This window comes from Lepidochelys kempii, chromosome 4, assembly GCF_965140285.1.
Source record: "Lepidochelys kempii isolate rLepKem1 chromosome 4, rLepKem1.hap1, whole genome shotgun sequence".
Classification (NCBI taxonomy): Eukaryota; Metazoa; Chordata; order Testudines; family Cheloniidae; genus Lepidochelys; species Lepidochelys kempii.
In genome coordinates, this window is record NC_136383.1 from 118826357 (window position 1) to 118849836 (window position 23480).

At 40.4% G+C, this 23480-nt stretch overlaps 1 protein-coding gene across 3 annotated transcripts in view; it reads right to left on the reverse strand.

The window, feature by feature from the left end:
• AFAP1 (actin filament associated protein 1) overlaps positions 1 to 23480 on the reverse strand; it is a 168142-nt gene that overhangs the window by 67445 nt on the left and 77217 nt on the right. For all 3 annotated transcript variants that reach the window (XM_073342598.2, XM_073342601.2, XM_073342599.2), the window contains 2 exons: positions 22642 to 22748; positions 1854 to 1962 (listed from right to left, as the gene is read on the reverse strand). In XM_073342598.2, coding sequence (XP_073198699.1) covers positions 1854 to 1962; positions 22642 to 22748 — 216 coding nt within the window. The remainder of the gene's footprint in view (positions 1 to 1853; positions 1963 to 22641; positions 22749 to 23480) is intronic.

A 23480-nucleotide genomic window follows, 5' to 3' on the forward strand; every position in this document is an offset into this window, starting at 1 on the left:
GTATTCAGTTGTACACTTTTGAAAGAACAACCATAACATTTTGTTCAGAGTTACAAAGATTTCAGAGTTATGAACAACCTCGATCCCCTCGTAACTCTGAGGTTCTACTGTATGAAGAAACATATACTAGAGAGAGTTACATCTGGTCGAACATTTATTTAATCCATTAGAGCTGGCATTCTCTCTTTTTTTCCTCCGCTTCTTCATCATGCTGTTCTTGTAGTCTGGTTCCTTAGAATCTGTGTCTTCTCAATCACATCCACCTCAAAAACAGCGCTGTACCCTGGCTGCAGTTATTACGAGTAAAGTGAGTTTGGTGGTTTTATTTTAGTCACTTATGTTCGTATTATTCACAAAGCCATAAGACAAGCTAGCACAAATGAGCTCAATGGGAATTTTGCTGGAGTAGATGGGTAACAAGCACTGAAGAAGGCCTACGGTGAATTTAGCCACTAACTTTACTACAAATAAACAGAGTTGTTGACAGTACTTATATTCTTCTAGAGGTGTTAAAGGATTCGATGACAAATATAAAAGGTAATGGAATTCAGCAGAGTTGAGGCAACATAGGTTATGAGTTACGCTAGTTATGCATAGAACTTTTACAAAAGTTATAACTTTGATTTATGGAAGTGGGGGATGGTCCATCTCCCCTAAATGTTCCTGTGGGTCTGGACGGTAATGAAGGTCAATAAAAATAAGTCTGAAATTTGGTTAGCGTGTTTTGGGTTTTAGCTCCACAGAAACAACTACTGTACAGTACTTTAAAATGCAGCTAATATTTTCTCCTTGAGCTGGACCCTTGCATTTAGCAGCTAACCGCGAACTGGCAGTTCACTGGGTCAGAGGGTGTGAGCAGGACCACCCTGCACTACTTCTGGGGGAGAAGCAGGGAGTGGACAGTCCCTGAGCACTGCTGAGGCTGAGCATGTCTACATTCATTTTACATTTTTTTGAACTCTTATTTTTTTGCCCCAATTGCCTAGGTTAAGTTATTCCTATTAACAAGTGCCAGATTTTATTTGGTTTTGGTTTTTTTTTATGTTTAGAGCTAATGCATACATACCATTCTCCAAGAAAAACAAAGGACTCTCCCTAATCCACGGTGTACAAATGGCACACAGATCATTTGTTAGTGTTATAATGTTTCTCTTGTTTTATTATTTAGGAGAACAGATTTTATTTAGTCATTCATTTAGATTTAAACAACAATAAAAATGGTCTAACAAATTTAGGGTCATGAATGATGATGATCCAGCAGAAAAGTATTCGTACAGAAGTGATGAATTAACTCTGCCAGACAATAAATAAGAGCAGCAAAAGAAACCTTTTTACCTCCTCCAACCCACTGGAAAACACCCTCCATCTTTTAGCACTTAAATGTCCAGCTCACTAAACCTGCACAACTGTTCAGTGGCAGGCATGCCATCATTCTATCACTGTGATCCAATCATACGTCAGTGTAAGATAGATTAGACTGGGTAAGTATCTGGATATGATCATGGGAGACCTGAATGCTGAGATAATTGGTTTTGGTGATTAATTAGGAGGTAGCACTCTGTCCCCGAGTTGATATTGAACTAGTGTCACAGAATAGCATTGGAGATACTGGTCACTCACATCAGAAACTGCTGTGGGGTCCAGCATGCCTACCTGATCCCCCTGTCATAAACCAGCCACAATCTATCCTTATAGACACAGACAATACTGAGCCCTTCATATAAAATTCTTAACTATAGAGGATGTAAAGAGAGAACAGTTTTCTTTTTTGTTTATGTCTTTGTGTTTTAAAGCACTGAAAGTCACTAAAACTGACAATTGCTTAGGATGGCATCAGGATATATATTACTCACTGGAAGTGATATATTCAGGAGCCTTTCCAGGACTAAGTGGCACCGCCTCCTCATAGTAGCCTTCAGGAAGGGACGATGTTGGTAGCGGTGGAGGCCCATTATCTGGTGGCTAAATGAAGAAAGAAATGAATGAGATCAAAAGGCCAACAGATCACTGATCAATAAAATGCACCTAAGATGTCCGCTAATGTTCACTGCTAATTATGGGACCACTACCAAGGTTAGCAATGACAACTAATTCTCTTGTGACTTTTTGCTTCTTTATACAACAGAGGTTGTGGAGGGTAGCAGCTTTTGGAAAGAAAATCGGTCCAAGTTTCAAGCTCCCCATGGGTTGTTATAATAAAATAATAGGTTAGTCGTTGAGATTAGCAAAGCAGCAGAAGGAATTTAGCCACATCATCTTCCATATCCTGATGATACATTCTGAAGCCTCAAAGGGCCCAAATCTGTCTCCATTGCTCATGTCGAGTAGTACCTTACTCTGTAAATACTACAGGTGATTCCAGCAGGACAACATGCCGACTAAAGTATTACTCAGCATCATCAGAGTAGCAGAACTGGGATAAAGGATTGAAACTACATTAAAAAATACTCTTACTATGTAAATATTAAGAAGTCAAAAACGTTTTACAGTCTAACATCTTGAAAAGAAGACTTTTTTTTTTTTTTATTTAAGAACTATAAACTCAGGATCCTACAATAGAATCCATGTAGCTGGACTCTATCTTTGCATGGAATCCCATTCAAGGATTTTTCTGTGCAGACAATTGTACAGGATCAGGGCGGAAGATGCTAACAGTGTGCTGTTTTCAGAGACACAAATGTTCATGTTGTAAAAGGACATAAATATACCCTCCACTAACAATGCACAGACCATTTTAATACCAAATTCACTGGATTGGAAGAGACCTTTGGTGGATCACCTAGTTCATAGTTCAGGGATCAGTTAGTTCTTCAGTTACATTATATTTCTGAATGAATGAGTTAATCCAAATAACTTTATGCAGAGCCTTCTGCAGGTGACAATATAATAGTTCAGAAAATCGACACTTACTGATAAATATTCAAATTTTAAAATGCTGGCTTTCTAAATATAATCTGTCTTGAATTTTAAACACTAGTTGCTGATAGGCTGATACAGTAGCAAGGTAAATTTTAGTATTGCATGATTTATACCATATCAGGTTACTGTCATATTTCTTTGACAAGCAGGAAAACCACCATATTTTATAGATTTCACTCATGTTTGCTGCAAGATCTTAATCCTACAGTTTCACACTGAAGGGAATTTGTATACCGCCTTTCAATGCCACAGGCTTATTGTATGCTATGTTACATCTTTTTCTACACCTTATCTCTGGGTAATCTCATTTGCAAACACAAATTCAACTACCATGTCAATGCTGAGAACTCAGATCTACCTCTCTATTTCAGACCAGTCTCCTTTTGACCAAACAAATATCTTGTCCTGTCTCCCTGACATCTCCTTACAGATATCTAATGACAATTCAGGCTCAACGTGGCTAAAACAGAGCTCTTAATCTCCTCCCTCACTCCCAAGTCCTCTCTGCTACCTCCTCTCCCAATCACTAGGCACACCACCATCCTGCCTGTCACGGAGGCCTGTAACCTGGGTATCATCCCTCCCTTCAGGTCATCAAATTCACGCTATGTCTAAATTTTACTGATTCTTTCTGCATAACATCTCTAAGCTACAGCCTTTTAAAATCCATCCTCATAGCTAAAACTCTCATCCAAGTGCTTATCTCATGTCTTGATTACTGCAACATCCTTCTCTCTGGCATCGACAAACACAATCTTGCTCTGCTTGTATCCATTCAGAATGCTGCTGCATTTTCCAAGAACATCACTTTGACCATGTGTGATCAAATCTACCCCTGTATTCACAGCCTACACACTACATAGTCTACTATAGTAATCTTTGTACAAAATACATCTTGTGAGGTAGCATTTGAAAACTAGTAACTCACTGGTCCATAATATCACAGTGAAATGTGTGTAGCAACATTATATGTAACGTCATAAACATGAGCTGAACACATTTTACACCTACCAGACAAGTCAGTTTCTCAAAGACAGAGCAAAAGCTGATACTAGCCAAGTATCATCAAACCTGATGGGCAATCACCTGTCAAATGGCCATTCTTTGGCATGGATGAGGGGCAGGAACAAACAGATCTTCATTTTAGTAAACACCACCAACCACTTTCTCTACCAGACATGGGGGAAGTGGAGGAATGACAAAGGAAGCAGCCCTTTGACTTTGGGAAAGATCCTGACCTGAAATTTGGTAAGCCTTGTTGCTGGGAGCACGTGGTAAGAATTTATCTTGAACGAAGTCCACTTTGTTAAGTTTTAGCACGAGAAAGTGTTTTATCTTTATCTCTCTTGTAACCATTTCTGACTTGAATTCCTTATATCTGTACTCCTTTAAAATCTCTTTCTTTGTAGTAAAATAAACTTATTTTATTTTTTAATCAAAACTAACTCTGTGTTGTGAATTGTTTGGTAACTTCGATTAAAGTAGCAAACTGTTGTATATTGTTCTCTTACAGGGGCATCGGACTTAAAATATCTCAACTATCACTGGAAAGGGCTGGACACTTCAGAACACATGTTTTCTAGGGAAAATCTGGGACTGAGACTGTGTTGGGGTCAGCCTGCAAGTGGTAACCAAGGCTGGTGGAAGCCAGAGTGTGCTTGGAGTGTGCTGGCAGGCTGGAGCTACACACAGACACTCAGAGTGTGACCTGCATGCTATTTGTGAGGAGCCTAGGCTGGGAGGTACAGCAGCAAAGCATTGTGAAGCACCCCAGGATACAAGGCAGGTGGCAACACAACCCCTCACTGGTCTGGATTGAATCCTGGAATGTCATACCATGTCACCCCTCTCTTTGCATCCCTCCGCTGGCTCCCCTTCTCTATCACACATAACATAAGCTGCTTGTATTCACTTTCAAGGCAATTCACAGTCAATCCCAACCTACCTATCATTCACTATTGAGCTGTCAATGCTCACCTCTGATGAGCCCATGATGACAGCCTTCGTCACACTACATTTTTAGACAAACACCTTGTCTGATTCTGCTAAACACATGATCGGCCAAATAAAATAATCTTTCAAGTTCATCGGTTGCTGCATAGAATCATAAAATATCAGGGTTGGAAGGGACCTCAGGAGGTCATCTAGTCCAACCCCCTGCTCAAAGCAGGACCAATCCCCAACTAAATCATCCCAGCCAGGGCTTTGTCAAGCCTGACCTTAAAAATGTCTAAGGAAGGAGATTCCACCACCTCCCTAGGTAACGCATTCCAGTGTTTCACCCTCCTAGTGAAAAGGTTTTTCCTAATATCCAACCTAAATCTCCCCCACTGCAACTTGAGACCATTACTCCTTGTCCTGTCATCCACTACCACTGAAAATAGTCTAGATCCATCCTCTTTGGAACCACCTTTCAGGTAGTTGAAAGCAGCTATCAACCCCCCCCTCCTTCTTCTCTTCCGCACACTAAACAATCCCAGTTCCCTCAGCCTCTCCTCATAAGTCATGTGTTCCAGTCCCCTAATCATTTTTGTTGCCCTCTGCTTGACTCTCTCCAATTTTTCCACATCCTTCTTGTAGTGTGGGGCCCAAAACTGGACACAGTACTCCAGATGAGGCCTCACCAATGCCAAATAGAAGGGAATGATCACATCCCTCGTTCTGCTGGCAATGCTCCTACTTATACAGCCCAAAATGCCATTAGCCTTCTTGGCAACAAGGGCACACTGTTGACTCATATCCAGCTTCTTGTCCACTTCTTGGACCTAATCACATCAGCCACACCATCAGGGGCTCGTTCACCTGCACATCTACCAATGTGAAATATGCCATCATGTGCCAGCAATGCCCCTCCGCCATGTACACTGGCCAAATCGGACAGTCTCTACACAAAAGAGTAAATGGACACAAATCAGACGTCAAGAATTATAAAATTCAAACACCAGTCAGTGACTTCAACCTCCCTGGACACTCAGTTACAGACCTAAAAGTGGCAATTCTTCAACAAAAAAACTTCAAAAAACAGACTCCAATGAGAAACTGCAGAACTGGAAATAATTTGCAAACTGGACACCACCAAATTAGGCCTGAATAAAGACTGGGAGGGATGGGTCATTACACAAACTAAAAACTATTTCCCCATGCTCATTTTTCCCCCTACTGTTACTCACACCTTCTTGTCAACTGTTTGAAATGGGTCATCCTGATTACCACTCTAAAAGTGATTTTTCCTCCTGCTGATAATAGCTCACTGTAATTGATTTGTCTTGTTAGAGTTGGTAAGGCAACCCGCATCTTTTCATGTTCTCTGTATATATCTATATCTATATATATATAGGTTTCAGAGTAGCAGCTGTGTTAGTGTGTATTCATAAAAAGAAAAGGAGGACTTGTGGCACCTTAGAGACTAACCAATTTATTTGAGCATAAGCTTTCGTGAGCTACAGCTCACTTCATCGGATGCATGTAATGGGACAGGGCTGGATCTGGGGAAAAGCCGTTGCCTTCAGCATATTGTGGCCAATGGTGTATGGGATTATTCAAACAAAACTAAAAAGGGGAGGGCCAGGTATGGAGATATGAATTTTTTCTCAACCTGGGATCAAATAGAGAAGTCAATCTCATGTTCCCCTACAGTAACCTTAGTGAAAACAATACAATCTTTCAATGTCATGCAAATAACACCACTCCTCGTAAGGAGAATTACCCTGTACCCTTTGGGGGATACTACTCCTCCTTTGCAAACACCTATATGACAAATGGGTGCAACCAACCCTTCCTGGCCTTAATAGGCCATCACTGGGTGTGTGGGACCAGAGCTTATACCGCACTACCAGCTAATTGGTCAGGAATCTGTTATCCCGCCTGACTCTTCCCACAATTCTGAGTGCTAGGAACCTTCCCTCGAGAACGCCTCCGCAATTTCAGGCGAAAAAGAAGGGACTTAACAGATGCCCAATGGTATGTAAATAACATAAGCCCCTTAACCTGGGAAGAGGCCATTGGCGGTTCCTTAATACCATTAGGGGGAGTAATACACCATGCAAAAAGGCTCCTAAGGTTACAAGCAGTAGTTGAAATAATGGCAAATGAAACTGGAGAAAGTTTAAGAGCCCTGGCCAAAGAAACAGGGGCAATCTGACAGATGGCCCTCCAAAACCGTCAGGCATTGGACATAGTGCTGGCGGCAAAAGGAGGGACTTGTGCTCTCATTTGGAAAAGACTGCTGTGTGTATATACCAGACAACACCAATGAGGTAATAGATCGTGCTAGCCACTTAGAACAAATCACATACCTTCCCCACAAAGAGCCAAGTTCTTTATGGAAGTGACTAAGTAACCTTTTCAATTTCTCTGGCATAGGAAACTGGTTGTTTCAGGGAGCCCTAACTCTCCTGTTTGGAATCCTAATAATTTTTGTATGTTTTCAGTTACTTTCCTGTTGTATCCAAAATTGTGTCAGGCATGCGACACAGATAGCTGCCCCAAACCAGAGTGCTAATTTGATGATTTTAAATATCACTGATGAACAAAGAGATAAAGAACGATTGATATGTGGAACCCAGTAATTGTTGGTCATTGCGTAGCTTGACCAAAAGGAGGGACTGTGAAAGTAGAATGAATTATATTGAAATTATAATTCATTAAAGAAATGCTGCTTGAAGGGTTTGTTGAAATATAGTTGTCAGGAAGAGAAACATTAAGGAGTGTGAGACAATGGGTCCTCAAACTAATTAACTTAGAGCTCCTACTGAGCTAGGAGATTGGTAAACGTTAGTGTGCAAATAAGATATGTATGTATATTTGTCAGTTTCTGCTTCCTTTTGTCTCTTATGTTAAATTGGCTTTCCCTTATCTGTTTAAATAAAGTTAGCTTGAGCTTTTGCAGGAGGCTCACATATCTGGGTGCACTGGCAAAGCGCTTTGCTAATAAACAGAGTGGTCTGACAAATTTTGTGAGTCTTGAATCTGACTTTGACAATTTGACAACACATCCGATGAAGTGAGCTGTAGCTCACGAAAGCTTATGCTCAAATAAATTGGTTAGTCTCTAAGGTGCCACAAGTACTCCTTTTCTTTTTATATCTATCTATTTATCTTTTTACTGTATTTTCCACTCCATGCATCTGATGAAGTGGGTTTTGGCCCACGAAACTTATGCCCAAATAAATTTGTTAGTCTCTAAGGTGCCACAAGTAGTCCTCGTTCTTTTTGCTGTAACCCCTAGTCCTTTTCTGCAGAACTGCTGCCTAGCCATTCAGTCCCTAGTCTGTAGCGGTGCATAGGATTTTTCCGTCCTAAGTGCAGGACTCTGCACTTCTCCTTGCTGAACCTCATCAGATTTCTTTTGGCCCAATTCTCTAATTTGTCTAGGTTCCTCTGTATCCTATCCCTACCCTCCAGTGTATCTACCACTCCTCCCAGTTTAGTGTCATCTGCAAACTTGCTGAGGGTGCAATCCACACCATTCTCCAGATCATTAATGAAGATATTGAACAAAACCAGCCCCAGGACCGACCCTTGGGCACTCTACTTGATACCAGCTGCCAACTAGATATAGAGCCATCGATCACTACCCATTGAGCCCGATGATCTAGCCAGCTTTCTATCCATCTTATAGTCCATTCATCCAGCCCATAACTTCTTTAATTTGCTGGCAAGAATACTGTGGGAGACCGTATCAAAAGCTTTGCTAAAATCAAGGAATAACACATCCACTGCTTTCCCCTCATCCCCAAAGTCAGTTATCTTGTCATAGAAGGCAATTAGGTTAGTCAGGCATGACTTGCCCTTGGTGAATCCATGCTGACTTTCCTGATCACTTTCCGCTCCTCTAAGTGCTTCAAAATTAATTCCTTGAGGACCTGTTCCATGATTTTTCCAGGGACTGAGGTGAGGCTGAGTGGCATGTAGTTCCCCGGATCCTCCTTCTTCCCTTTTTTAAAGATGGGCACTACATTAGCCTTTTCCAGTCGTCCGGGACCTCCCCCGATCGCCATGAGTTTTCAAAGATAATGGCCAATGGCTCTGCAATCACATCCACCAACTCCTTTAGCACCCTCAGATACAGCGCATCCGGCCCCATGGACTTGTGCTCATCCAGCTTTTCTAATAGACAACCAATTAGATCAACCAATGTTGGATACCTATTAATGCTGAAAAACTGAGAGCGCATTGAGGGCAAGACTGCCTGTCGCCCTATGCATTTTCACACGGGAGCAAACGGGTGCTAGCTATGAGCTACCTGCATTGCCGGACACCACACAGGGTGGACAGCAACCTCTGTGGGGCTGGCATTGCCCCTCTCACACAAGTGGACAGAGCTTTGTTCTGAGGCAGGGAAGAGGGGGAAGTAATTTCCTACTGGTTTATATCAGTTGCAGATTACCTCTCTTTGGAGCAAGGGGCAAAACTAAGTAATGAATTGTGACTCTTAGGGTCAGTTTGCTCCCTGGTCTGCTCTTGGATGTGTGCCTCCCCTTGTCCAGGAAGACTTTAATGTCCCAGTCTAGCCTTAAACTATTTTCCCATTGTGTGTGTGTGAGATCATATGTATATGTATGAACTTCCTATTATTAAACCAATTCATCTAGGAAATTTTGGTCTAGCGAGTCATGCATATTTTGATGCAGCACAGATACAAGGCTTCTAAGCTATCTTTTATTCAGCAATAAATAAGAGATTCCAACAGAGAACTGAAAAATGCTTGTTTTTAGTCTAAATGTTATTCAAAAAGAAAGTGGGAAAAAAAAGAAGGGAAATGAAACACAAATGGTGCTTGTCTGAATTCGACCCCTTTAGAGCACTGGTTACTTCACACAGCTGGAGCGGGTAAACATGTGCAGCCAATGTCAACACAGATGGAATCCATTTCTGAATTAACGGGGCCCTGATTTCTGAAATGTATTTTGCAGTTCTTGCCATAGACAAAGTTTTAAAAACAATGAAAATCCCCCAGCACAATGGCTTTTGAAAGAGGCACAAACAGTAGAAACAACTGAAGGCACTTTTCAAAAATGTCCATTATAAAGAATGTTTTCTGATTAAAGTGAGACAGCTTGCTTTTGTCTTTTTTTTTTTTTAAAGCAGAAACATAGACCACATTCAAAGTCTGTACTGTAAACCCCTGTGTTTTCTATGAGATCTGGCACTCCTAATGCTTTGTGCAGCAAATCAAAAATGTATGAATCTACATACAGACATTCTGATTTATTGATATTTATAATTATTTTTTTAAAAAACATGTTATTGCTAGTTGCATTTCAATTCACTATAAAGTTGTAAATTTTTCTGGCAACTTTTCAAGAGCAGAACTTACATGGAATGCATCAAAACAGAACATCTGATTTCAATAAAACTTTATGAATTCATCTGCAAACGACAAGCATCCCCAAATGCAACTAGCTTGCTTATTAGATAAGATGATTGAGTCTGATGAAAATCAGGTAACCCTGCACAACTAGACAAATTGCTCCTATTTTTTTTACTTTTCTATCTGTCATATATCTTCTAATATTTAAGTTGGTATTATGTTACTACCTTTACATGAAGTGCATCCTGACAACCTGACTACCTAGAGTCATTAAAGAAGCTATTGCACTTTCTGTAAGAGTAGCTATGATACCTCTATGTCCTTGCTAAATTTCTATTTTGTTCTAGCCAAACACTACAGATTAAGTAGTTACAGTCTCACCTGGCTAGAGTATTCTTCATTTCCTATCTGTAGCAAACGGCATGGGACTTGGAGGGACTAGAGATGATTGGCAAAGACTCTAGCGCAAGGATGAGATACTGACCAAGAAAGTCACTACTAGTGGCAGATGCAAATTAAGCACTGCTGCTAAGTGTACCGAAAGAGGTGCCAGGGCTCAAGCAATTTTTTTACATTCATAACTGAAGCGCTGGGGCTAGGAACCGCCAAGCCTAGAGGTGCTGGAGCTTAGCTCTGGCAAGCCCTGGAACAAATTAAGCACTGCCTAGCAGGGCATACTTCCCGGACTACAATACAAATAACTGTGGAACAGGACACAGAGTACCTTCAAATCTCAGATGAGAGGCTTCAGGCATTCCAACAAAGCACCAAACAGCATTGGGTACTACATGCAGTTTACAAAAAATGCAAGATCATACCGCAGGGCTGGCCACATTGCAAGGAGCAAATGCCACAGGAGTTTACCCACTACAACCAGGTGAATCATCAGCTGTACATGCAGGACAGGATTTTGTTTAAAGGAGACAAAGCAGTAATTCCAGCAGAGTTAAGAGCTGACATAATGAGATGGATACACACTTCACACCTGGGGACAGCGGCTTATATGAAATGAAACAGGGAACGTGTCTAATGGCCAACAGAGAGTGTCTAATGAATGCCCAACAGAGAGTGTATATGCAACCGTGTGAGGTGTGCAAAGAGTATGGGGACTAACAACAGATGGAGACTCTATAGCTTCATGAAATCCCACCCAACCCTGGGGAAAGACTGGCACAGACCTGTTCACTTTTAATGACAGGAACCACATGGTTACAGTAGACTACTTCTCCAATTTCTGAGAAGTGATCTCTCTAGAGGACACTCAGGCAAGGACTGTGATTAGGAAGTTGCATTTTGCAAGGTATGGCATACTTGGCATGCTATGCTCAGACAGTGACAGTACACTGCACCAGAATTAAAACAAACAATTCAGCGCCAAATGGGAATTTGAGCACAAGGTATCTTCCTCTAGGTACCCAAAAAGGAATAAGAAGACAGAGTTGGCAGTAAAGACAGCCAAGAGACTGATGGTAACGGCAAAACACATAGGAAGGGGGGATCCCTCCCTCACAATGTTGGGTAATCGCAATACATGCTCCCCAGGGATCAGATTGTAGCCCAGTACAGAATTTGAGATATTTATTAAATAAAATTTGTACAGTACACACCACTTAAATGACAAAAGGCAGGCACTCCATGGCACAGTGACAGAAGAAATGTGGAATTAATTTACCTCAGAGATTCAAAAGTAAAAAGAATGAAAAAATTAAATTTCTGTTTTATTTAGGATTAATAATGAAAGATTAATACATATCCACTTGGAGGTGTCACTTAGACAACTGGAAATATACAGATGAAGAACCCAGAAAATAAAGAAAAGGCAGAACGAATTTGTATATAAAATCAATAAGAATTAGTCTATGTACCAAAAAGGTACAGGTGTAGAGAGAAGAGCGATGGTCCTTAATCAGAATTCTGGCAAATACCTCGATATGAATCCCAGGAAAATGGATTTAAATTATAGTCTCTGTGAAAGTACCAGTCAGACGTGATTACTGATTTTTTATTCTAACTGTGCTAGGCACTTTCCTCCTGAAGGAGCTTACAAGGTATTCATGCAGATGGCATGATGAGGGGTTAAGACAAGAAACAGCAGACACAGGGAGAAGAAGAGAAAGTTGACATGGCAATGCCAATTAAATTATGCCATTATTCTGTGAAGGTTTGTCCACAGCATGATATAGTGAAGAGTTTTCTTTTAAAAAATGAAACAAAACAGGAGGAGAATTTGGGTAGGATTTTCACAAGTGGCCAGCATTATCCTAACTCTGCCCCCATTGAAAGCAACAGGAGTTATATCATTGACTTCAGTGGGAGCAGAGTTAGGCCAATGATGAGTGCTTTGGAAAATTTCACCTTTAAGTTTAAGCAAGTTTAAAAGAGGAAACCAGCTCAGGAATGGCATCGCATGGATAGGGAAGACATGACAATAAGAAACTAGCAACAGAAGGTATGTCATTCCATGGATAGGGATGACATAGCAATAAGAAACTGGTAACATGATGAGACCCGATCACAGCAAATGAGAGTACAAGCTGTTGATCGCAACCAAGGGAACGTGTTCCCCTGGGGGTACTCAGAGGTCTTCAATGGAGTACGTCAACTCATCTAGATATTTGCCTAGTTTTACAACAGGCTACATGAAAAGCGCTAGCGAAGTCAGTACAAACTAAAATTTCATACAGACAATGACTTGTTTATACTGCTGTACATACTATATCAGTGTTTCTCTACCCAGGGGTCACAATTTATTTTATAATTATATGGTAAAAATGAGAAAGTAAGCATTTTTCAGTAAAAGGGTGCTGTGACACTTTTGTATTTTTTGGTCTAATTTTGTAAGCAAGTAGTTTTTAAATGAGGTGAAACTTGGGGGTACGCAAGACAAATCAGCCTCCTGAAAGGGGTACAGCAGTCTGAAAAGGTTCAGAGCCATTGCTCTAGAAAAGCAATAGCAGCAACAAACAAAATAACACTCTTATAGTCCAGTGGGTCGAAGTTCACCAGCAGATCTAATACAATTAGAAGAGATGACATTCTGCTTCATTTAGACAGACAGTTAGGTCACTATATATGCCTTTAGTAGAGCAATTTGAGTCAACTGTAAACCCTAACTGTAATGGATTGAGCAAATGGCTGAACTGTAGTAAAAGCCAATCCAAGACTGTATGCCCTTGCAGGCTGGAGAAGAAGAAAGCTTTGAAATAGAATTCAATTTATGTTATTCTTCATAAAAGGGTGTCATAAAAGTCTCAGAATTATATCACTTAAAGACATTCCTATGATGCTATATACAAATGTGAAATAAAGAATAATAAATAAAATAAAATAAAATAAAATAAAACAAAATAAAATAATAATAATACCCAAGACCAATTCAAGTATCAGGGAAAACATAGGAATGGCAAAGGAAACAGAATTCTGAAGGACAACATAGCCAGAAGAAAGGACAGAAACTGTAGGCATCCAAAGTCTGAAGTTTTTAGCTTCATTTACTTATGCAAATGCCTCCCCAGATGATCTCTGGACCCAGACCCACAGAACCAGTTACACATGCACATTTAACAAAGACATGGCTAGAAGGGGAAAAAAATTTTCAAAGAACCAGCCAATCATCTTCAGTTGAGGAAGGCTGTCCTCCAGTCACTGGAACATACACAGGTTTGGGTTCCGTCCAGAGTCTTCACTGTAATTGGATACTCAAGATTAGCTGCAAGAATAGCAATAGATGCAAGAATCAGCCTTTTCCATGTCTATGTGGTCACGATGCTGCACCCCATGCTGACAAATGTTACCCTGGTCATGGCGACCCACGGAATTACCACCTCCAATCTTGAGCACTGCAACATACAGTGAGGTCAGTGGCAGACTCAGGGACAGAATCTAGCTCTGACTCCCAGCCCTGTGCTTTAAACACAAGACCACCCTGCCTCAGCATTTGAGCAGCTAGCTGTTGTTATAACGTATGTATAAGTCTGAGTTATATTGTCAACTGTTTGGAGCAGGGACATCATCATTTACATGGCTGCAAAGTGTTTGCACTTTGTAAACAATAACTCTAACATTTTCCTCTGAGTCCCACACATGTTTTGTAGAAACTCATAATCTGGACGTCAGCCTTCTACATTTAACGTATTTTAACTTCAATATTTGCGAAAAAGATTTTATAAAATATCATACCAGTTGTAGGCTAGAAACATAGTCTTTTAAATATTACCATTTATGAACTAATAATCTGATTTGAAACCAACAATTGAATGCAGATCTGTATTTATTGGAATATATATATTCAATTTACTCGGGCTCTGTCATCTTAACATTCAACAACAATATTCAAATTCCTCTACATCCCCCAATGGCTGGAAGGTACCTCAGGGACCAGACAAAGAAAGGTAGCTGGGACCAGCCATGAAACAACTGCTTACAGACTACAGTGAAGCACTGCAAATTCTCTTAAAGAAGCAAGCATGCAAAATATACCTGATTAAAGAGGGGTGGTATTTCCTGCATTTTGAAGAGAACCTCTTGACATCTCTGTATCTAGAACCTTACTGAATGGGGGGCTACCTGGATAACAACTCCCAACAGCATGGCTACAAGACAAAACCTACCCTTTCATTAAATACTAGCAATGTACATGACACTGTACAGACACAGAATATGTTGAGGTCCCTCCAGTGGACTTTGGTCTTATATAGGCATAGATAAAACTAGGGGTGGAGATGAAGTGGTCTTGTAATCTTGCATAAGGCATCATTGACATGCATCCCAGAAGAAAAGCATTTTGGAGACATTTGAAGGAGAAGAGGAAAGTTGGTTGGTGCATAAAAAGAGGAAGACAGACACTACTTAGCCACTTTCATAGCCCCCTGGCAGAGGGAAATCTGAAATACTTGGGGAAAAAACTGGTGCCAGCCTGAAGCATACAAGACTGTTGATAAAGGAGCTCAAGCCAAGAAGCAAAGTCCCTAGCTAGGTTCAGTTCGAGGTGGTGGTGGGGCGAAGAAAAGACAGGTCTGGAACATTTCTTGTGCTTGCTTGGAAAGAAAACTGGAGTGAGGTCAGAGCTATTAAGAAAGGGAGCTGTAGAGCAAGGAGCTATCAGGGCTTCCAAGAGAACAGCGTACAATTTGCCACAAGGAAACTCAAATCAAGAAGAATGGGTCATACTCTCATTGTAAATGAGGAAGTAAAACATAGTGACAGTTGCAGAGTGATCAGTAAAAGCAAGCATATTTCCAGATCACATATCAGCACTACTGCACACAAGTCAGAGACAGAAAAGTGAAGAAAGAGAGCCAAATTGGATTGTGGGGGTCTAATGCTGAACATGTGTTACTTTTACATTCATCTGAAAATGTAAGTATGCTATTGATCGAAGTTAGCCTCATCATAGGGAAGCAATAGGTTTAATATCGTAGTTTGGGGGGGGGAGAATCAGAATTTTTAATAAAATTCTTTTCTAGTGTCTTTTGAAAATATTTTAAAGTATTCTTTTTAATACACTATGGTAATATAAAGAAATAATTTGGAAACAGTATTTTTATATTGTGGTGTGAGGAGGGGAAACCCAGACACAAGGATCACTAATGTTACCTTCGCTACTAAAAACAGATTTAATCTAGTCATTTGTCTTTGTAATATGTCGTTCTGTATTTGTGAGCTGTAGCTCACGAAAGCTTATGCTCAAATAAATTGGTTAGTCTCTAAGGTGTTACAAGTACTGCTTTTCTTTTTGCGAATACAGACTAACACGACTGTTACTCCGAAAAAAGACACGTTAGTAAATGTACAAACAGTATTAGAGTCACAGAGTCTAAGGCCAGAAGGAGCAACCAAACACCTCGTCCTACTGACTGTATATCACAGGCCACCAACACCACCCAGTACCTGAACACTAAACCCAACAACCAAAATTAGATCTTCCTGTATAATATTTGGACCTCCTCTGCATTGACAATAACTCCCAACTTTGTATTATTACCAAATTTCATTAGCAAATCCTTTGTGCTAAAGCCATTAACAAAAATATTGAATAAGATTGGTCAGAAGACTAACCTTTGAGGAATTTCACTAGTAACCTCCTTCTAGTCCGATAATCCACCTTTCAGCACAACCCATTGCCTTCTTCCCTTTAGCCAGTTCCTTATTCATCTTACAGTTCTTTTAATGAGCCCCATCTCCCCTAATTTCACTAATCATTTCCCTTGTGCTACTGTGCAAATGCTTTAAGTATATCAGATCTACTGCACTTCCCTTTTCTAAAAAATCAGTTATTTTCTCAAAGAAGGAAATCAGGTTAGTCTGGCATTATCTACCTTTGGTAAACACATGTTGCATTATATCCCCTTTACCATTTACTTCCATTAATTTAATTATTCTTTCCTTCATGAACCACTAGCGTGTCTTTGGCTGTAGCCTTAAAAGTAATAAGCTGCCAACAGAATCTACAGTACTAAAAATCTAGCATTAATGTTAATTATGGAAGATGCTATTCAAGGTCCTTTTAAATTGAAATCATTAGTCAGCTTTTAACCATACTCAAATGGCTTTAATCAATTAACTTTTATTGAATTTACACAATTTGACCTTTTAATACAAGGAAGGAAAAAAGCTAATTTCCAGCATTTTTCTGAAAGGAAAAAATATGTAACAATGTCGTAGAACTCTATTTTTATAAGGGAGACCAGACAGTAATGAGTAATATTGAACCCTAGAAGAAGTCTTGATATAAAATAAAGAGACACAATTTCCTCTTTAGTATTCAAGAAGTGTATTTTTCTTATATCGTAATCCTATCTGTGTGTTCCAAAGAGAACCCAGAGAGTTGGCATACTTCGTGTTTACAGAGTGATTCATGTAATTTGCAACATCTCACTTTAAAAAATCCTTTTGATTTCACTACGGATTTTCTTCTCCTAGGGCACCATCTCCTTTTTGGCATTTTCTAATAAAAGTCTGTGAGTATACCTGACAGAGAGCAAGATAAAAGGAGGCTGTCAAACTGATTCCCAACAATAGGAAGCCCATTTATATGGAACACTCCTACAGAGTAAGTATGTATGTACGTGGGGAAGTGTAGGGCGTAGAATTGACCTACTCTTTTGATTTATGCCTATAGGGAGTCTAGCACATTGCTGGACACTTGTTGTGGTTAAATAGTTAGGCTGTCAGTGTTCCAGGAAAAACAAAAATATGCATGCACTGTGGAAATAATGCAAAATAACTGTGTGCGCTGTTGGATTTTTTTTCTTCTTTTTTTTTTATTGCACAGAGCATTATCTCTGAAATCACTGACAGCCAGATGAACTATGACAACTGTGACAAAGTTCCTCCTCTACCTTGGTGGGTCTTGTGCTTATTGGCAGATTTGCTCGCCTTGGAGCTTCACGGCAGCCCTTGGTTTGGCCGTTTTTGTGAACCCACAGCCCAGGTCAACTCCTCCTGTGTCTGACCAGGAGTTGGGAGGTTTGGGGGGAACCTGGGCCCACCCTCTACTCTGCGTTCCAGCCCAGGGCCCTGTGGAATGCAGGTGTCTAGAGTGCCTCCTGGAACAGCTGTGCGACAGCTACAACTCCCTGGGCTACTTCCCCATGGCCTCCTCCCAACACCTTCTTTATTCTCACCATAGGACCTTCCTCCTGGTGTCTGATAATGCTTGTACTCCTCAGTCCTCCAACAGTATGCCTTCTCACTCCCAGCTCCTAGTGCCTCTTGCTCCCAGCTCCTCACACACGCACCACAAACTGAAGTGAGCTCCTTTTTAAACCCAGCTACCCTGATTAGCCTGCCTTAATTGATTCTAGCAGCTTCTTGATTGGCTGCAGGAGTTCTAATCAGCCTGTTTGTCTTAATTGTTTCCAATTATTGTTTCCAGTTTCCTGATTGTTCTGGAACCTTCCCTGTTACCCTACCCAGGGAAAAGGGACCTACTTAACCTGGGGCTAATATATCTGCCTTCTATCACTCTCCTGTAGCCATCTGGCCCGACCCCGTCACACAACCTAATGCATGGAAGTTATGTGTTCTGTCATGCTGTGGATAATTTATGCTAGTCTTCCTTAGGAATATCTGAACAGCAGGACCTACAGGATATTATGTCATTGCTTCACTGGAAAGTTATTTTTAAAGCTGCTTGATGATGCCACAGTAGTGGGATCCTAGGTGATAAACCAGCAGCAGTTGAGCAGGACATGGAGCATCTTCTCTTTTGTTACTCCAAACCCATGAGCAAGGACCATTGTTTGCAGTGTCACAGCAACAGCATCTTCTACAAGAGAAATAGTACAAATTTAACGATAGGGAAAACGTACACCAAGACATACTCAAGTACTCAGGCTAGAAAGGAAGGTTACTTACCTTTTAATAACGAGAGTTCTTCAAGACGTGTGGTCACTATAGGTGCGCTTGCACACCATGCACCCAAGACTGGAAGATTCTTTATTAGCAATGCCCGTTAATCTATGCCTGCATCCTTTGCCTCCTTGAGCTCTGAACTGAGGGCATAGGGGTTAGCACAGACCAACCGGATATTCAGTTCCTACTCTACCTTGAATAAAGGGAGGATCCAAGCAGAGGGGGGAAAAAAGGCAGGTTGTGAATACCCTTAGGAACGGCATCTTGAAGAACTCCCAGTTACTGTAAGGTAAGTAACTGTACTCTCTTCTTTGAGTGCCAGTTCTTATGGGTATTCACCGTCAGTGACTCACAAGCAGTACTCACTGATGAGGAAGGGGATGCAAGGACCCATGCTGAACCATAGATTGAAGCACTGTGGTGCCAAAGTATGCATCAAGTAAAGAAGCCCGGTTCAAGGCATAGTGTCTGGTAAAGGTGTGCAATGAGCTCCATGTTGCCACTCTATAGATTTCCTCTAGAGGCATACTTTGGTGACAAAATACTGAGACAGTGTGTGCTCTAGTAGAGTGGGTCCTTAAACGCTGAGGAGAAGAGTCTTCCATCTGTTCATAGTTGGATACAAGATCCATTTGAAAAGTATTTGAGATTAAATTGCTTCCTTTTCATCTGCTCAGTGAATGAGATGAACAATCTCAGGGATTTTCTGGAGGGCTTAGTCCTCTACAGGTAGAAAGTCAGAGTTCCATGAATGACCAGGGAATGTAGCTTCCTGTCCACTCTGGAAACGTGAGGTTCCTGATAGAACACTAGCACATGAACAGTCTGATTCAGGTGGAATTCAGAGGGAACCTTTGTGATGAACTTGGGAAATAACTTCAGGGTCACTTTGTCCTTATGAGATATGCCGTAAGAGCTGCAAATTTCCCTACTCTCCAAGTGGAAATGACTGCTTTAAGGAAGGCCATCATGGTTAGATGGAGAAGTGAGCAGGAAGCCAAGGGTTCAAGTGGCAAATTCGTAAGTGCTGCCAACACCAGGTTGAAATCCTAACTAGGAGTTGGTGCTGACACAGGAGGAAAGGTTCTGAATAAAGCCTTTTAGAAATCTCATGATTATAGGGTATCAATAGACTGTATGAAGCCAAGCTTAGAGGCAACTATGGTGGAGCCTTGAGAAGGGTTCTACATATGTGCAGGCAGCCATGAGGCCTAGAAGAACTAGGCAGGAACAGGTTGTCCTCTGGGCTTATTTGGAGTCAGACAATTACGTTCCTTAACACAAGGAACCTATCTTGACGTAAACTGGCTTTGGCGGTTGTCCACTCCAGCTTCGCTCCACCAAATTCTATAACCTGTGTTGGGATTAAAGTGGACTTTTCTAAGTTTACTCAAAGTCCTAAGGATTGTAGGACTCTTAGGAGGGAGTGTGCCAATGACTGGACTTCCTGGGATGAATGACCCGTAAGCAGCCAATTGTTGAGGTAAAGTAACATCAAGTCTGCCCTGATGACGACAGTGCGCTGCTACCATGGCAAGCGCCTTCATGAACACTCCTGGGACCACTGAGTAAGCTGAAAAGAAGGACTCTGTATTGGTAATGTTCTAGGCTCACTGTAAAGCACAGAAATGTCCTGTGGGCTAGGTGGATGTCTATATGAAAAGAGGTATCCTTCAAACTGAAAGCTGCAAACCAGTCATCTTCATTGAGGAAGGGGATTATAGAGACCAGAGTTGTCATCCGGAATCTCAAATAATGTACGAAGATATTCAATTCTCTGAGATCTAAAATGGGCATCCATCTGCCCTGTTGTTGGGAAATGAGAAAATATCTCAAATAGAAACCCTTTCCCTACGACTCTACGGCTCCTAGTCAAAGAAGGAAGCCCAATTCCTGTTTGAGAAAACTCTCATGAGAGGGGATCCCTGAAGAGGGATTGGAAAGGGGGATTGGACGAAGGGATTGACAGGAGCTCCTTTTTACCATAGTAAAGGGGTGGAAGAAAGCAAAGTAATAAAAACATACAGTAAAATAACAGTGTAACGGGGAAATGTTTGTGTGAGAAAATAAACAGCCAAAGCTGTTTGCCATGCACAATGTGTTTGCAAAGCTCTATCTTCTAACTTCTTTCATCATATCATTTTGATCTGTTGGAAACATAGGAGCTTCTGTTAGGATGCCGCGGGCTCATGGGACAGCACTGGAGGTGGGTCCCTCTCACCACCATTCTTTCTCTCTTTCCCCTAGCCAAGCATGCTAGGAAGTACGAAGTTAAGAAAAGACCAGGCATACAAAACACTATAATTTTGCAATATTCCTCGATCCTTAATTGAAGGTCTCTGATTCCACAGACTCACTTGGCACTCAGAAGAATCCCTTTCTCGTTGCAGTGGGAATCAGTCCTGTTTAGAACTTTCAGTCACAGGCCCCCTGGCTCTAAACTGGCTCAATTTCAAAGTCAATTTTCACAATATCTTCCAGCAATAATTATGTTACTTCAGAATTGAAAAGAATTTAACTGCTGCAGAAATTGTCGACATATTGGGCCCTATTTATAGCTCATCCCCCTGTACAGCTTTTTTAGTTTTAACTATATTTATACATTGGTATAAGAGAGACGAGAATCAGGCAAATTTCTTTGGAACCAACAGAAAAGCTTAGTTTGGCGGCAGTTTCTGCAGCCAATTTACTGAATGGAGCCTACATGCGTACTGGAAAATAAAGAATTAAGTTGGCTTGATTTTACGGGATTAGCACTTGAAGCACATCTTCAAAAATCTGCAGGCATGTGCATATATTTTTTTGTGATTTTCTTGTATCTCCTCCATAATTTCCACTGGATTTTATGTTATGCACTTCTTGTACGTTTTATTATCAAACACTATAACCATGGAATAGGTTCTCCAGATTCCAGTGCGTACTAACGTGCATTTTTGCATCCACTCAAATTTATTGCATAATAATTCTATATAGTTACCTGCAAAGAATATTAGCACACATTTTTGCTGAGTATTGCCAGATTTTATATATAAATTAGTTATATGGCTATCACTAGCATAAATATTTGTGGTTTAAGAACATCCACAGTTAAACTAGATAGGATTTTTTAAAATTTTGTTTCAAGACATAAGCCAAAACACTGATTGCGGTTAGGAAGAAACTACTCCGATGATCAGGTTATTCCAAAACTGTCCACTATGGGGATTTCTGCACCTTCCTCTGAAGCATTTAATACTGTCCACCGTCTCAAGATGAATAATGGAGAATAATGGCACACTGGTCTGATGCATTACATCACTGCCTTATAAAATGAGTAAAACAAAAATGTCAATCCGGTAATTTGAAAAGAGATTAAAAAAACATCCTAAGGTCATCCAGTCTCTCTCGCACACCTTGGGAACACTGAATTCTGCATTGCAAGCTAAACATAGATACTTTATAAAAAGTACATCTCCTTAGTGGGGACTCATCTAATACCTTTCATTAGGAAGTTGATCAGGAATAAGTAAGAATCAGCACAATTTATCAATAATTAATCCTCTCTAATATCAGGGCTAAAGTTGTTGTCAAAACAGTCCAAAGCAATTCTTTGCAGAGTCACTGCTAGGAACCTACTTACATTATTTTCTTCTAAGCTATTGTCAAGTCAATAATAAACAATGACTAAAACTTGTTTATAATTAGGTTACTTTTCAGCAAAACAGCTGCTTCCAGCTGGACGATTTTCAATGGAGATCTCAGTCCAGCTCTCATATTTTCTATAAACATCACTAGAAACTTAAAATTTTACTCTTTCAGAGAATTTCCTGTTCTAGAAAGCGAACTACATTGGACAGCATTAAAGTCCTTTCTTCCCCTGCAAGCCGGTTTGATTTTTCAGACTCTGGGCCTCTATTTTGTTAATTATATATTGCAAAAAGAAAGGTATCATCATGCTGAGCTAGCCTGAGGAAAATGAGAGTAGCTTTCTTTTAATTATTTGTGTTAATGGTTATCACAATAATAGTAAGGAAATATTTTCTACGGGCTGAATGTACAGTTAAATTAACACATACCAGCCATTGCTGAGGTATCTCTGGTAGAGGCATCTGAGGTGGGGCAGGCAAACTAGGCAAACTATTGGAAACTTCTTGTTTCTGTACATGTTCTTTTATTTCAAAACCTGCAGGAAAAAAATGCATGACACATAAGACAGTAAACCAAAGTATTAAGATGGGACACTGCTCCACTATATCTATTTACTTATTCACACAATCTCTTAATTCTCCATTTCAAAGAACTTCTGAAACATTTTTACCTGAACATTTGTTTTTAGCATCCAAAAATCTACCAACACAGAACAGAGGTTGTATTCATCACCTTCATAAATGGCAGAGGGTAGAGACCAACACAAGCTCCCAGAATGTGGATGTGTAGGACACAAATTTCCCTCTTGGCCTCATTCCCGTTCCCCGGATCATAATTGATTTCCAAAACCACAGCGATGAATGTCTTAGTGACTTAAAACACAACTTAATAGGATCGATGCTATAATTTAAGCTTCTAATAAAACAAAACAAACTCATGCTCACCCACCTAACTGTATATGAGAAAGCCAATCCAGTCTATTGAATACCAGATACAGAAAACTATTCAGGAAATAGTTCTAGATTAGTGGGAAAAAAATCAGAATTTAAGGGAGCTAAATCAGTGATTCTCAACCGGGGTACATCAACTCATGTAGACATTTGCCTAGTTTTACAACATGCTACATAAAAAGCACTAACGAAGTCAAGAGAAACTAAAATTTCATACGACTTGTTTACACTACTCTATATACTACACACTGAAGCGTAACTACAATATTTATATTCTAATCAATTTATTTTATAATCATATGGTAAAAATGAGAAAG